Raw genomic sequence first — 15689 nt, forward strand, 5'->3', positions numbered from 1 at the left:
TGCTTCATGGATAGTTACTGAATAACCTGTAATGCATGGGCCTAGAAATAACAACCTGCAGAAGTATAGCTCATTACATTTCTGCAAACAAGCAATTCTTGCATGTCAAGGAGCCATCGTCGTCTATAACCCCATTATCCTCTACATAGCTTTCATGGAACCACTGGACACAGACTGCACAGGAAAGCCACTCCTCTGTGGACTTGGGGTCCTCTCTGTCCCCATATGAACACTTGCAGATTGCACAGAGTTCCTGGTCCACTTGTTTCCTTTGTCTTATTTTTTTGCTTCTTCCCCTTTCTCTTTAATGAAAGAAAGATGCTCATCGCTGGTCAGATTATAGGAAGGAGGTTTGGCCCTCTGGCGGCTGGTGGTTGGGCGTTCTCTCACTGGAATTTTGATTAGAGATTGGAATGAGACTTCTGGCTGTGTCACCACTTCAACCTCCTCTGCAAGAGGTGATGGGGTAACAATGGTGGACAGAAGAAGGTGGGGTTGAGAGTGCTGAGGAGCAAAGATTGTTGGCTGAACAGCATCATGCAGAGGGTGATATAGGGTCTGCTCCAAAAGATCCCATGTTTGTGGATGACAAAAATCATCATCATCAAGTGGAGGATGACATGGGGTTGCTGGTGCAGGTTCCACTGGGTCTAATGGAGTCTCTTGAAAGGATCTCTCAGTTATTAAGATTCTCATTGATCTTCTCGAAGTTGAATGGGTATATCCCTGACCCCCGAAAGCCAGCCTTGGCATTTGATGAGGTAGCGGCTTGCACCCAGGCCTTTTAAAACAGTGGCATGAACAATACCCTGTCAAGCTGTTTCCCTCCACTCTCCCTGGTGATCCTTCATCCCTCAAGCTTCCAGTAGTGTTTTAAGCTCTTGAACAGTGCTCTGTTTGCTGGCTGCAGGTAGTGTGTTGTGTGAGGGGGTAGGCTAAATACATGAACTCTGTTCTCTCTCAAGTCAATGTTGTAGACATGAGAGGTGTGACCATCAACAAGCAGCACATGTGGTCGTGGATCATCTTTCGGAAGACCTTGAAGAAACCGCCTCCCCCATTCTGTGAACAAGTCAGCGTTTATCCACCCATTATCTGACATCTTCACAAAAGTATTCTTTGGAGCCCCGAAGAGCCAATCTGCTTGCCTTTGAGTATTATCATTGTGGGTCCATACCCAACAGCAGCATTGATTGAGGTGGTGGTTTGCCCTTTCTCTCCACCAGTAACCTCAAAACAGGGTGCCCCAACTTTAGCAACCACCCTGGTGGACAGGAAGTGATCCTGGAGCCCCGTTTCGTCACAATTCCAGATGTGGTCTGGAACATTTTCCAAACCCAGGGTCTCAATCAGGACTTTATATGTGTCAAACCACTTATTCACTACAGTAGGATTGAATCCTGCTGCCCTTGCAGCTGAGAGTGCCTCTGGTTTGTGCATTCCCACGATGGGGTTTCGTCTTAGGAACCCCTGAAACCATTTATAGCCAGCCTTTTTTGTGTTTTCGCTGAAGCCTTTTATACCCTTTTTTCCAGCAAACTGGTAGGCCAGTATACGAATGTCCTCCATCCTCAAGGGGAACCCACGTTTTCCCAGGAATTAAATCAACTCCCCCAGCTCTGCTTCATCCTCCACAGAAATGAATGGCTTTCTGCCAATCATGTGATGACAGTAACCTTTTACCCTGCGCTGGAGAGTGGATTTAGGAACTGTCCAAGCCCTAGCCAACATCCTCAGCTGAGGAACCCCACCGTCCTCAACGATCTGTCTATACTCTTCTAAGCCCCCCCCCCCCCCCCCCCCCCCCCCCCCCGCAGTGGTGGGCAATATTACGATCCTCCGTGACTTTTATGACTCTCATGAGCTGGATGTAATGTTTTTAACAGAGACTTGGTTGCATGGCGGTGAATTAGCGCCCCTGGTGGAACTCTGTCCTCCTGATGCCAGTTTCTTCAGCTCTCCTAGACTGACAGGCAGAGGAGGGGGGGTGGCCTCATTTTTTAAGGATAATTTTAAATGCAAACAGATTCTTAATTTTCCTGTCTTCACTAGTTTTGAACTGCAGCTTTTCACTTTAAATAACCCCTCTGTTGTTTTAGTTGCTGTTATCTACCGTCCACCCAAATACAATGACACATTTATCTCTGAATTTGCAGTCCTTTTATCCAGCTTCTTTCTGCAATATGAGAGGATTTTAATTGTTGGTGATTTTAATATTCACATTTGTTGTGAGGACAAGTCTCTGGTTAAAGACTTTTTAAATATTATTGAGTCTTTTAATCTCACACAATTTGTGTCTGGTCCAACACATCAGCGTGGACATACACTTGATCTAGTGTTGGGCTATGGGTTGTCGGTCTCGGTAAATGAAATCTGCGTGTTACCTGTTTTAGATCACTCACTAATTTTATTTGAAATTTTAATTCCAAATTCACTTACCCATGGGGAAGAAACAAGGATCACAAGATCTTCTCGTTATATCAGCCCGATTGCTTTACATGATCTTACTATGGGGTTGCGCTGCTTTCGATACGGTGGACCATTCTACTGGATAGGCTTGAGAACTATTTTGGCATCTCAGGACAAGTTCTGGAGTGGTTAAGATCCTACCTGTCAGAAAGATCTCAATGTGTTTTATATAACAACATACTCTCTGAGCCATGTGCTGTTAGGCATGGGGTTCCACAGGGGTCTGTACTGGGTCCATTGCTGTTCTCACTTTACCTATCCCCACTGGGTCAGATATTGCGTTCTTTTGGGATTGCTTTTCATTGTTATGCGGATGATTTGCAGCTGTACATGCCATTAGGTGTAGGAAGTAAGTATGATACAGCTAAACTTGAGGCCTGTCTTGCAGCTGTTAAGAGCTGGTTATCAAAAAATGTCTTGTTGCTTAATTCTGCTAAGACAGAAATGATGTTTATCAGACCAGCGAAACTGGGTCATCTTTTTGATCCTATTACTTTGTCTCTCGATGATTGTGTAATCAATCGCAGAGACCGAGTTAAGAATCTTGGTGTGCTTTTCGATCAGACACTATCGTTTGAATTACACATAAAGGAAGTGACCAGAGTTGCTTTTTTCCACCTGAGAAACATCTCCAAGATCAGATCAATCTTGTCGTTTAAGGATGCTGAGGTCCTCATCCATGCCTTTGTGTCATCTAGGCTAGATTATTGTAATGTCCTTCTGTCAGGTCTGCCAAAGAAAAGTCTGCGAAGTCTGCAGATGGTTCAGAATGCTGCAGCTCGTGTTCTAACCGGAGCCTGCAGATATGAACACATTACCCCGGTGTTGGCCTCTCTTCATTGGCTCCCTATTCATGCCAGAGCAGACTTTAAGGTGCTGCTGCTAACTTTTAAAATATTAAATGGTAGCGCACCATTGTATCTTACCGACCTGGTTAACCCCTATGTGCCTGCCCGAGCCCTGCATTCTCAGGGGACGGGTCTTCTGAGTGTCCCAAAGGTCAGAAAGAAGACAGTTGGTGAGCGGGCTTTTTCTTTCCGTGCACTGACACTTTGGAACAGTTTACCTCTGGCCATTAGGCAGGCTTTTTCTGTTGAGGTTTTTAAAGCAAAGTTAAAGACCCATCTGTTTACTGTTGAGTATGAGTCATGATTTCTCTGTATGTTTTTTCCTGTATTTTAACTGTATTGTTTTGTACAGCACTTTGATTTAAAGCGCTTTATGAATAAATGTATTATTATTATTAGATCGTGAAGGATTTTAACTTGCTGACGATCTGCCAAAGCAGGGAGATCGTAGAACCGGGCTTATGTGTTTATTCTATCATGCTGCAGTTTATGCTCCGACACAGATGTGTCCTCTGTTTTTAAAAATTACTTATCAAGCCTCTCCACCCGAAGCTCACCTGTTGTGATAACGGAACCTATTGGGATTAGGCTAAATGATGTTACAAAGCAGCAGGCCGGTGAGAGTGAGTAACCATGGTGACTGTCTGTCTGTCAATCAACAATGTCCCGCCCCCTCTATGAATTAAACACTTCTGTCAGTAAAACATACTTTGATCATGTGTCACAGAATGAACAAATTCTGTATTATGTTTGATTATATATAAACCAAACTAAAGTTAGTCCAATGATGTCATAAAAAACAACAAAGGCTGCAGAGCCTGTATGAAGCTACAGCTGTAGGAACTCTGCAGGGCTAAAATAGAACAGAAACACAAGAACTCGAAGCCTACATGTTCTTAAATGAATGCATCACTGCGTGAAAATGTTCCTGATGAACATAAAAAGAGGACACATAACTCAATCATTATTTCAAAGTGGTGAGGAAAACCTTCAACTTGTGCATAAATATTGATCAAATTGAGGGAAAGACATTTTTGATGCTAAAGATCTTCTGGGTGAGAGACCTCCAGACCTCCTACAAAGATGTTTTTCAAATAGACTAAACTTGTCAGCATCGTTTTTGTGCATTTAAAAACATTATACAGGGAAATAAGTTTGGTTGAACTGGTCAGTAACTTACAGATTTGTCTAAAGATCAGTATGAAAAAAATCGTGATATGATATTTTTCCCATATCTGCCACCTCTACCCCCACCCCCCCAACACACATCCTGTCCTGCCTCTACTGATTCAGTTTCCTTCCCTGCTTCTTTGACTGCTTCTCTCTCCCTGTCTTATTTCTGTCCTTTGTCATTATGATCGGAAATGCATTCCATTTGATTATTCAATAACATGCACAGAATTAAGTGGAATAAATGTTTTTATGTTGTGAATATTTAAATCTTAACATTATCCCTGACTTTAAAAAGGCAAGGGTACTCTCTTCACACACAAAAACTCATCATCACTAATTTAACAGAGATGACACCACGCTAAATGATTGAATATAATGAGCCCTTCATCTTTTATATCTAAAACAATGCATTTAAAGACTGACATCCTGTAAATGATCATGCCACTTTTTGCCGGACTGAAGTAGGCTTACTTTTACAAGTGTCCCACATTAGGCAAATCACACTGTCAATGGAAAATTTGATTAAAAATAACAAATATAGAGCTTTTTTTTTTTTTACCACCTAATATATTTTGATGAACAAACATATCATAAACACATCCTGATAAAAAAAAAAAATCAGGATTGTTTTATTTTTAAGAAATGTATACCCTTAACATTAAGTTTGTCTAAACAGTATGTCACTGACCTGTGGGTGGTCTTCCCGCTGTCTACTTCCTGTTGGAAGATTGCACATCCTAATCTGTGAGAACTCATGAGATTTTGACGTCACAACTTGTGTTAATCCTTCGTTTTATTGACTTTCATGTGTTTGAGGAAGACCTACACCCACTGGAGCTTAGGTGTCCCACATTCGGCTAATTCACCCTAATTGTCATGTGTCAGAATGAAATGTAACAAGTATAACAGTTCAGCTAGAGGGTCTTATCTATGCCTAGTTCATACCTCTGTATAAGGGGGTCTTCATGAAATAACTCGGTCTCGGTTAGTGAACTAGCCTAATAGAAGTTCTCTTAGTAGAAACCTCTTAGTCCTTGTTGATCTTGGTACTCTGACCCCTTTGAAGAGGCATCTTGTTAAAAAAATAACAAAAGACATTTTGGGGTTTTAACTTCTTTGTTGAGGTAAGCACAGGAACAACACAACAGGATCCAATCATCCATCCATCATCTTCCTCGTATCTGAGGTCGGGTCGTAGTGGCAGCAGGAGCAGTAAGTCCACCCAGACTTCCACCCTCTCCCCAGAAACTTTTTCCAGATCCTCCTGGGGTAAACTGAGGCGTTCCCAGGCTAGACGGGCTATATAATCCCTCCAGTGAACTCTGGGTCCACCCCGGGGTCTCCTCCCAGTTGGGTGGGCCTGGAAAACCTCTAAAGGGAGGGGTCCAGGAGGATCCTGATCAGATGTTGAACCACCTCACCTGGATCCTTGCAAAGGAGCAACGGCTCTACTCCGAGCTCCCCCTGAATGTCTAAGCTCCTCCCCCTCTCTCTAAAGCTGAGACGCCCTCCAGAGGTAACTCACTTCAGCCGCTTGTATCCTCGATCTTATTCTTTCAGTCTCTACTCAAAGCTCATGACCTCAGGTGAGGGGTTGGAACGGAGATCGAGCGGTAAATCCAGAGCTTTGCTTTCAGGCTCAGGATCCAATCAACCTCTCCTTAACAGATCATGCTTTTGTACTGCTGATTTCTCTAAAATTAAACATCTCTGAGGAGAGTTGGTTGAATGGACAAAACTCCTCCAAACCAAGCACACACGCAGAGTTCACACATATCTGTCACATGCAGGAAACAGGCTACTGCCAAATCATATTCTAAAAACACAACAGAGAAGAAAGCTCATCATATTTAAAGCTTCAAAACACAAAATGTGTCACGATCCATGCTTACAAGTAAATCAGATCATCACATTAGAAGTAAAAGAAAAATGCAGCATTTAGCTTGAAGCTAAAGGCTAATATGGATTATCATTATTTAGTGTTTGTAATTTCTAGTGATTTTAAAACTGACATGAGTTATCTATTTGTACTGCTTTGATTTGTCTTCACCCCACACAACATTAGCTTTCTAAAGTGCACTGAGTTTAACATATAAAGGCACATATGTTCCCTCCCCTTCCCTTTACTACCAGTTTCAAGTTATATGGTTGAAAAGCAAACTACACAAAGCATTGTCAAACCTAGTTCATTCAATATAAAGCAGAAACTTATCCTATGGAAACAATAAAGTAAAAGAGTAATTCATTCTTTTTGGAGCACAATGAGGTATTTAAACACACGTGTGTGTCTGTCTGTGTGTGATAACCTGTCTTTCATTGTCAGTAGCGTAAAGTGCACTCTGACTCACTGCTGCTGCTTTGTCTTCTCTTCTGCCCTCCACCGTCTGACTTCCAGCTTTGTTTCTTTGGAGCATTGACGACCTCCAAACCTGTCTCCATGCCCAACACCTGCCTCTGCACCAACTTATAATACAGTTCCCCATTCTCCATCAGCTGACTGTGACAGCCCTGCTCAGCCACACGGCCCTTGTCGATCACAATGATGTTGTCTGCCTTCTCCACCGTGCTGAGCCGATGAGCAATCACCAGCATCGTGCACTCCTTCATGACTGCATTCAGAGCCTGCTGAACCTGCAGGAGAGAAGAAAACAATGAGTCAACCCAACACACATTTCAAAGTCCTATACTGTAGAGTGCATGATAGGACCATGTGACTGTACATCAGTTGGCTTTAGTAAATGTAGCTTTTCACTTACAGAGTGCTCACTTTCTGCATCCAGAGCACTGGTCGCCTCGTCAAGTATGAGGACACGAGGATTACGGATGAGAGCTCTTGCAATGGCCACCCTTTGCTTCTGCCCTCCAGACAAGTGGGTTCCTTTCTCACCAACAACTGTGGAAGGACAAATCATTAAGCATCATGATGCATCATGATCAGTAATGTATGGCTGTTGATGTCACAGCAATGGTACCAAAGTGTAGGATAGCGCTCTTTATCTCTATGAATTTTCTGTAGTGACTTAATAAGAAGTTGGAATCTAACGGGCCTTTTAAACATTTTGAGGGTACATTTGAAGTGTTTTTGAATACTTGACGATAGAGAGAAGGGAAGCAATGCAAACGAAGGTCCCTATAGGTGAACGTTCATTTTACTCAAAAGCCGTACAGGCTGTAGGGGAAAGAAATACTGTATTATGTCTGCTGTAATTACTGCTTTTCAGATTTAAAAAATATAATCAACGAGTGAATAATGCATTAGTATGGATAAAGATTATGAATCACATCTAACCCAACCTTTACCGGCTGAAGAGTATATCTGCTCTGATGTGTTCTTCTCTTTGTGGAAACAGACATCACTATTAGAAAACACAGCATGGGGGTAGAATCCTCTTCTTATTTCAATAAAGGAAAGTGTATTTACGTGTCTCATAGCCCTTAGGGAAGGAGGTGATGAACTCATGAGCATTAGCTTTGATAGCAGCCTCCACTACAGCCTCCATGGGGATGTCAGTCAGGCCATAGGTGATGTTCTCCTTCACTGTCCGGGCAAACAGCACAGGCTCCTGGCTCACGAGAGCTACCTGCAGAAAGAACAAGAAGGTCAACTCAAACAGTAGAGAAGAGTCCTGTGTATTTTAAATATCCAAAGTAGGAAATGACTGAGAAACATACTTAAACATGTGTCTTTTAAATATTTGTAGAAAATCACACAAATGAAGGATATGTAGCCGATATTAGCAGACAAGTTTCACAACCTCTCTTTCTGCAGGACTCAGGAAGGTGGCTTAACATCTGGGTTACTTTGTTTTACCAAGAAACAAAGGAACTGAACAATGATTTAAGTCTCCCTCTCAGACAGGATGTTATGAACTTTTACAACACCTTGAATAAACAACCGAGCGGAAACAGAACACTCTGCTATCTATGAATTGACCCCAAAGACATGAACTGTGACCGAAACCAGTCTCTGCAAAGTCGTAAAATTGACCATCTGTTGAAGGACTGCTGAAGAACTGAATTAAACCACAGCTTTCAATTCTGCATCAAATGAACATTTATGTCTTTCTTCATCTAGATATTTGTAATTGTCACATTGAATGTATTATAATCATCTTTTTAAACTCAAAATCTGATCTTCAGAACAGGAATAAGAGTTATATTATGTTTAATAGGAATTTGACGTGGAGCACTATTGCCATCTAGTGTTAGAATCCATGAATACGTAACCTTCATAATTATATATTTAGACGTGTTATAAAGCATACTCTTTGATATTAGCTATAGAAGGTGTTATTTAAAGACACCAACTTCTTTTCCTACTTTATTAATATGTCTTATTAAGAATGTTGACTGTATAACATGGTTTTGTTCACCTACAGGCTGGGATTAACTGAGGATGTTCCCAGATGGTGTGATTTTCATCTCAACATGAATCTGATAGAAATGTTTGTCTAAATATATGACGTGAACCTACATCAACGTGGATCTGATAGAAATAATATCAAATCAATGTATGGTGACGTATATATGTTTAGATTCTTATTCTTAATCTTACTGAGTAAACTCGGTTTAGTTTAAACAATTGTCCTCCAGTCAGAATGGGAGTAACCCTTCTCCTGCAGGGCCCCACCCATCTCTCCTGCAGCTGATAAGAGTTCACACTCAGCTTAGATCTCCAGTTTAGTTTTAAGGTTTTAGAGCTTCAGCTCTTGCTCTCTTCTCTTCGGACTTCGGTCCGAATCACTTCTTTTAAGTTTGTGCCGTAGAGACGAGTCTCTGCTGAACTTTCTTTTTCACGCACAATTTTTGGAACATCAATTCTTTCTGGCTCAAGCAAGGTTTTTGAACTTTCTTCTCCAAAGTCTATGCTCTTCAATTTTCAACGCCAATTTCTTAATTTGAATTAATTGGTTAGTCTGAATTGGAAATCGACGTCTCAAAAGACTCTTTAATATTTTTTCCTGTTGGATCCTCTTGGAGCTTCTGAGACGACGGCTGAACCGACGTACAATCTCCATCCCAGCTGCACACTCCGACCAAGGTGTCAAGGCATCTAATCTGGCCCGTGGACCTCTCTGGGCCTGAAAAGAACTGCTTGCCAGAGACTGAAACGTGGGACCAGCCGGCGGAGTTCAATTGAACACATCTCACAGTAAGACTGCTGGTGGCAAGGGGTGTTGGAAGATTAAGTCTTGAGTCGTGTCTATTCAGAGCCCTCCTTTAAATCCAAATAGAATCCCAAAAATTAATTTATCAACTTTTTCTTTTTGACCATTTTCTGATTAAGTCATTCAAACAATACCGCGTCTTATCTCATTACTAAATATATAATGTCACCATACATTATAATTGCATTATACCAATCATAATAATCATATTCTTTATCTGTTTCATCTATACATTATTGTTTACCCCTTTTTATATTCAATTTTACACATAAAATTCAGGACTTTGTCTGTGTGTTTTCTGGTTTAACATTTGTAGAATTGACTTCTTTCAAGATATGAAACTAACTGATTAATGAATTAACTTATACAGTTAAAGTTAATTTCTTCCAATAAAGGGAAGTGTGCCCTGAATTAAATAAAGTCTATAATGTCTTAATAAATTAAAATAAGAAGTAGAATTACGCTACAGATAAGACCAGTCTTGACCATCAACCGTTGATCAAAGTGCCTGATAGGACTGACCTTGGAGTGGAGATAGTCATGCTGTAAAATGTGAACAGGCTCTCCATCCAGCAGCACTTGGCCTTCCTGAGGAGGGTAGAAGTTTTCCAGGAGACTTACACAGGAACTTTTTCCACTGCCAGAAGGTCCCACAAGGGCCGTGACCTCGCCTGGCCGCAGAGTAAATGACACTTCCTGTAACACACATCAACCCAGGAAATTATTGAATTTACATACAAATGTACTGCTATGAAAAGTTACACTAAATTCAGCGTTCATTAAATATGATATCAGTAGTGAATGAATGGGGGGGGCATTGCAAACATAAATAAACAAGATGTATACATGTGACACGAACTCTGCCTCCTGGACTCTAACTGATCAGTTCCACTTGTTTAAGAATTTTAACCCTCATGCATCATTATGGACATTTTTGTCCATTTGGTCAAATGTTTCCTCTTCATCTGGCCATCATTTTGTCTCTGTTAGTGCATATGGTACCCACCATTTTGGAATGCACATTTTATTTTTTTTAATAGATCAATAGAACACTGAGAAACATGTTTACTACCCTCTGAAGTCACTAAGGACAAAAATGTCCACTTACAAAAAACTGATATATAAATAGAACAGATTGATATTTTTTTCTACTTCTTTCTGCATAAATCTCTTAAACAACTTCAGCCCTGCTCAAAACTATCAAATACTGAATAATTATCAGGAATTTAACCCTTTAAATGCCAGTTTGATTACTTGATGTCACTGTTGTTATTTATGAAAAAAAACACAAAAATTTGTTATTTTCCATAAAACAAATATTTGGTGGCCGGGGGATTTTTTTAAAAATCAGTCTTGGATATGTCAAAGATTATCCAAGATATTGACTTTGATGTATTGTTAGTTTTTGTGTAGCATCAGATTTAAAATGTAGTTCCCTGTTTGGACATTGGAGAGCGAAAATGTCCAGTTTACAAAAACTGATATAAAAATAGAACAGATTGATATTTTTTTCTACTTCTTTCTGCATAAATCTCTTAAACAACTCCAGCCCTGCTCAAAACTATCAAATACTGAATAATTATCAGGACTTTAACCCTTTAAATGCCAGTTTGATTACATGATTTTGGCATTTAAAGGGTTAAATTCCTGATAATTATTCAATATTTGATCATTTTGAGTAGGGCTGGAGTTGTTAAAGAGATTCATGCAAAAAAAAGTAGAAACAAATATCAATCTGTTCTATTTATATATCAGTTTTTTGGAAGTGGACATTTTTGTCCTTGGTGACTTCAGAGGGTCATAAATTAAACTGATGCCTGAGGGTTAAAACAGTCATCAACACAGTTACATCCCTCTTAGCAAACCTTGAGAATTTCCGTTTCCGGGCGTGTTGGGTAGGCAAATGTGATGTTTTTGAACTCCACCAGACCCGTGTATGTGTCTGGAGCCTCTGTGCCATCAGCTGGGTGTTTAGGTGTTCTATCCAGGTATTCAAAAACCTTCTCAGCTGCTCCCACTCCTTGCATCAGTCCCGTGTAAACAGATGCAATACTCTGTCAGACAGACCACAGGAGATATTTGTTAAGGAGGGTTACGATCTTGTATTTTCATAGTTAATAATAAAACTAGTGAAATACCTCAAGACATTCTCCCAACTCCAGCATATATATGAAGAATGATATCAAGGCACCACTACTCATCTGACCCGTTACTACAAGGTGACCGCCATAATAGAGAACAGCAACCTCTAAGGCCAGCTCTGAGATCTGAAACACACACGTAATGACTTCAAAACATTTCTTTGAAAAAATCCAAATTCCATCTTTCCATATATACTGGAAGGAGCTGCTGGTACCTACACAGCTGGACCACATGTAGCAGGAGTAGGCCAGGGCTTGTTTCTTGTTGAGTTGGAACATTACCAACAGCTTGCTGTAGTAGTTGTTGGCCTCCTCGCTCTCGTTGGCAAAGCTTCTTACCGTCCTCATGGAGGAAATGGTTTCTTCTGCCACCTTGTTGGCTTCTGCGAGGGTTGTCTGCACCTCTTTGGTCAATTTCTAAAATACCAAGAAGAAGTTATTACACATCTGTCTGCTAGTTGAATGATCAACAGGGGCACAGCAGTAGTTTACCTTGTAGTATTTTCCATACAGTTTGGAGATGAGAGCGATGAAGGGGAATCCCATGATGGTCACCAGTGTGAGCTTCCAGGACATCCCAAACATGAAGATGAAGAAGCCGGCACCCTTGATGGTGCTCCTCAGAAAGATGTTGACATTTACTGAGATGAGGTCACTCACCTGGGTGGTGTCAGCCGACAGACGAGAAATGATGTCACCTACAGGAAGGTCATGATATTAGAAAGACTTGTTATGTAAATGAAGGAAGTTATTTCACAGCTGAAGGATGGATGATAAGTGTTTGTATGTCACCTGTATGGTTTTCATCAAAGAAGGCGATTTCCTGCCTCATCAAAGTGGTAAAGAGATGGTTCCTCAGTCGAAGGTTTAATCTAGCAAAGGTCAGGGTGAAGACTCCTCCACGTACTCCCATCGCAAGTGAGCTGAGGAGAGGGTCAGGCTGTTATTTAAGTCCTGCACCTAATCCTTCTGAGCATCAATTTAAACAAATCTACATTTAAATCAATACATTGTTCTATAAATAGACCCAGATCATAAAAAAACACACACACACACACTGACCTGGCCAGAGCCAGTATAGACACTGTGATCACAGGTTTAGCAAAGTGCTGCATGCTCTTGTCCACCACGATGCTGTCGATTGCTTTCCCGTAGTAGTATGGTATGAAGGCTTCACCTGCACAGTGAGGACAGACAACGTTACTATAAGTTTGACTTCTGGTTTTATTTAATAAGCTTTCCTAAACGTGAGGAATTCACTAAGATGAGATAAATCTTTATTGATCCTCAGAGGGGAATCTCGAGGATAAGAAGTGAATTAAACTACAGCTCTCATATCAAACTGCCCAACAAAACACAAATATTAAGCTATTATGAATAACAAACATAAAAGTATCTTGGAGATTCTCCTGGTAACAACTGCCTGCTTTTCTTAGTTTTACGTGAGAATTTCAGTGTTTTGAGTATTTTTAAATGAAAATAAAAACATTCTGAAAGGACCATAAAGAGGCACATGTTCTCCACTTTCTGACATCTCGTCAATCAAATTATTAATTGAGCCAATCATTGGCAGGTTAATGAACTAAAAGTATAAAGTCCACACAAAAGGCAGTTGACTTTTGAAGCTTACTACAGAGTTAATATGAAAAATGTCCTAAAAACACCCTGCACACATGACTGCATAGAATCTCAGCCACTTCTAGATTCATATAGCTGATTTTAAACTTTCATTTTGTGTAAGACCAATAAAAAGGATTAAAGGCTTCCCTTTTTTAAATATCATCATTGTAGCAAGAAAAGACTGTTGAAGCCATGACATATATTTTTTTTTTAATTGCTGCTGCTATTTTATTATAAATCTGTACCGGTATATTTTATTTAGACATGTCTATTGCTGCTACTGTGTACAGTATATTATTTGTATATAACTTGTGTTTTTTATATCTGTGTGCTGTTCTATCCTTTGGTGTTACCTGATGCTGGAATCTGAATTTCCTGAGGGAACCTTCCCAAGGGATTAATAAAGTTCCTATCTATCTATCTATGACACATACTGTAAGTGTTGCCCTCTTTTGAAGTAGGAAAGATGAGTGTGTGCTACATGGAGGACACTCACACACAGCAGAGATGAGGAGAAAGAGGACAGCTACAGACAGCAGACCACCGTCCTTCCTGCAGTATGCCAGCAGACGTCCTAATGTTGCCTCAGTGCTGATCTTCTCCTTCTCCTCCTCCTCACCATCTGCCTCCACAAGCTTCTCTGTGTCCTCAGAGCCTCCTTCACCTCCCTTGTTGCACATGTTGTGATGGCTTGCTGAGTTTGACTCCACCCCCAGCAGCCTCCACAGCAGCATGACGCCCAGACAGGAGGCACACGTCCAACAAACGAGGCTCAGGAACCAGGGCTGATGCTCCAGAGGACCCAGCTCGTTCAGCATCAGCAGCTTGGCCAACGTATAAGTGATGACGACGAGGCAGATGAAGAGAACCAGGGTGGTGAGTTTGGCTACCCTCAATGGGCCGTCTCTTCTATTCAATGAGACCCCCAAAGAGGCTCCTAACAGAATGGAGGATCTCATCAGTGCAGTCCCCCAAAGGTCCAGTGTTGACCGAAAGATGTTAAAGTTCTGTGCATCTTCTTTGAATACGCTCAGGTGTGAGCCATGTGTGTACAGGACAGTGGTGACACACACATCCAGCAGAGTATACAACACTGTGCAACTCACAGCTACTTTCAGGCCCATGCTGACAAACAAAACAGTTCAATTGAGTTATAATTTGTACCGAACGGACCCTTTATAAAAATTTAATTAAAGTGGTGAGCAGCTAGATTATATAGGAAATATGAATATAGGAAATATATAGGAATATAGGAAATATAGGAAATATAGGAATATAGGAAATCTGGTGAAAAACTTGAATCAGGCTTACATTTAGTACACATGCAAAAAATCCTTTCAGAAATTGTCATGGCAGCCAGTTCAGATAATAAAGTTTTTCTCATTTTGTATGTTGACTGTGGTCTATATGCTACAGTCTGTCTACATGGATTATGGCTGCAGACATAAATGATGAGTAGTTCTGCCACACGAGTAGGCTATTGTTTGAAGTATTGTAAAATACTTTAAATGATCGACCAGCAACAAGGCGACAACAGGCTGATTCTACAATGCGTCTAGCTAGCTGTGTTTGATCAGCTGAAATAAAATACATGGTAGAAGAAATCTGGTCATCGGTGAGCCACTCTAACCTTGTCCCGAAGCTACGCGGGGTTAGAGATCTTCAGAACAACGAGTGGTCTTTCACCGCCAAACAACAGCGAACCCTAAGCAGGTTAAGTCTTATGAATCGGTACCTCTTGCCCTTTACAGCTGTGTCTCATTTAGGGGGGGAGCACTCTTCGAAGGACCCAGCAGCCTTTCAAATCTGCCCGGACCGGTTGACAGAAGATTCCGCGTTTGCGTCACTAACTGCGCCCGCCTCTTACCATTTCCTTACTAAGCGCCGCCCCCTGTCGCCTAGCAACCTTAACAGCTGCACCGGAACAACCTAACATAATGTCAAGTATTTGCAGTTTATGGTCACGTTTCCTATCACTCTATTGTTAAGTTCAAAGTGTTAAAGACACTTTTGTTTTATATAACATTAGAACTGGTAGCTAGTTTACTGAGTTAAGACAAAGTACTTACATTTGAAATCGTTTAACTCGGCGGGGACAGGGACTCTCCCAGCCTACCTCACTGCCTTGTGCTGCATTCACGTGCTGCCCGGTGCTCCGAGTTTCCGGGTAGGGACGTCGTTTTTCCGACTTCAGTGTGTTCACTTGACTTCAGTACGTAAAGTCTGAATGTTGTAACAATAGCAAAAAAAAACATTGATGCTACGAAGAG

The 15689-nt window shown here is 41.1% G+C and overlaps 1 protein-coding gene across 3 annotated transcripts; it reads right to left on the minus strand.

Annotated features, from left to right (window-relative positions):
* Window positions 1-5587: 5587 nt before the first annotated feature.
* Window positions 5588-15672, minus strand: abcb9 (ATP-binding cassette, sub-family B (MDR/TAP), member 9). Of its 3 annotated transcripts, none has more exons than XM_061037173.1 (12): window positions 15489-15672; window positions 13916-14544; window positions 12862-12976; window positions 12592-12722; window positions 12292-12497; window positions 12019-12216; window positions 11797-11925; window positions 11524-11712; window positions 10181-10354; window positions 7912-8071; window positions 7247-7383; window positions 5588-7121 (listed from the first exon to the last, which is right to left on the minus strand). In XM_061037173.1, the coding sequence occupies exons 2-12, from the start codon at window positions 14541-14543 to the stop codon at window positions 6810-6812; spliced, it is 2379 nt and encodes a 792-aa protein (XP_060893156.1). In that variant the 5' UTR covers window position 14544; window positions 15489-15672; the 3' UTR covers window positions 5588-6809. The 3 variants fall into 3 exon arrangements, with proteins under 3 accessions (XP_060893156.1, XP_060893159.1, XP_060893157.1); XM_061037176.1 differs by lacking the exon at window positions 15489-15672 and adding an exon at window positions 15155-15226; XM_061037174.1 differs by lacking the exon at window positions 15489-15672 and adding an exon at window positions 15050-15202.
* Between the last annotated feature and the right edge of the window lie 17 nt (window positions 15673-15689).

The sequence above is a fragment of the Labrus mixtus genome, chromosome 5 (assembly GCF_963584025.1).
Source record: "Labrus mixtus chromosome 5, fLabMix1.1, whole genome shotgun sequence".
Classification (NCBI taxonomy): domain Eukaryota; kingdom Metazoa; phylum Chordata; class Actinopteri; order Labriformes; family Labridae; genus Labrus; species Labrus mixtus.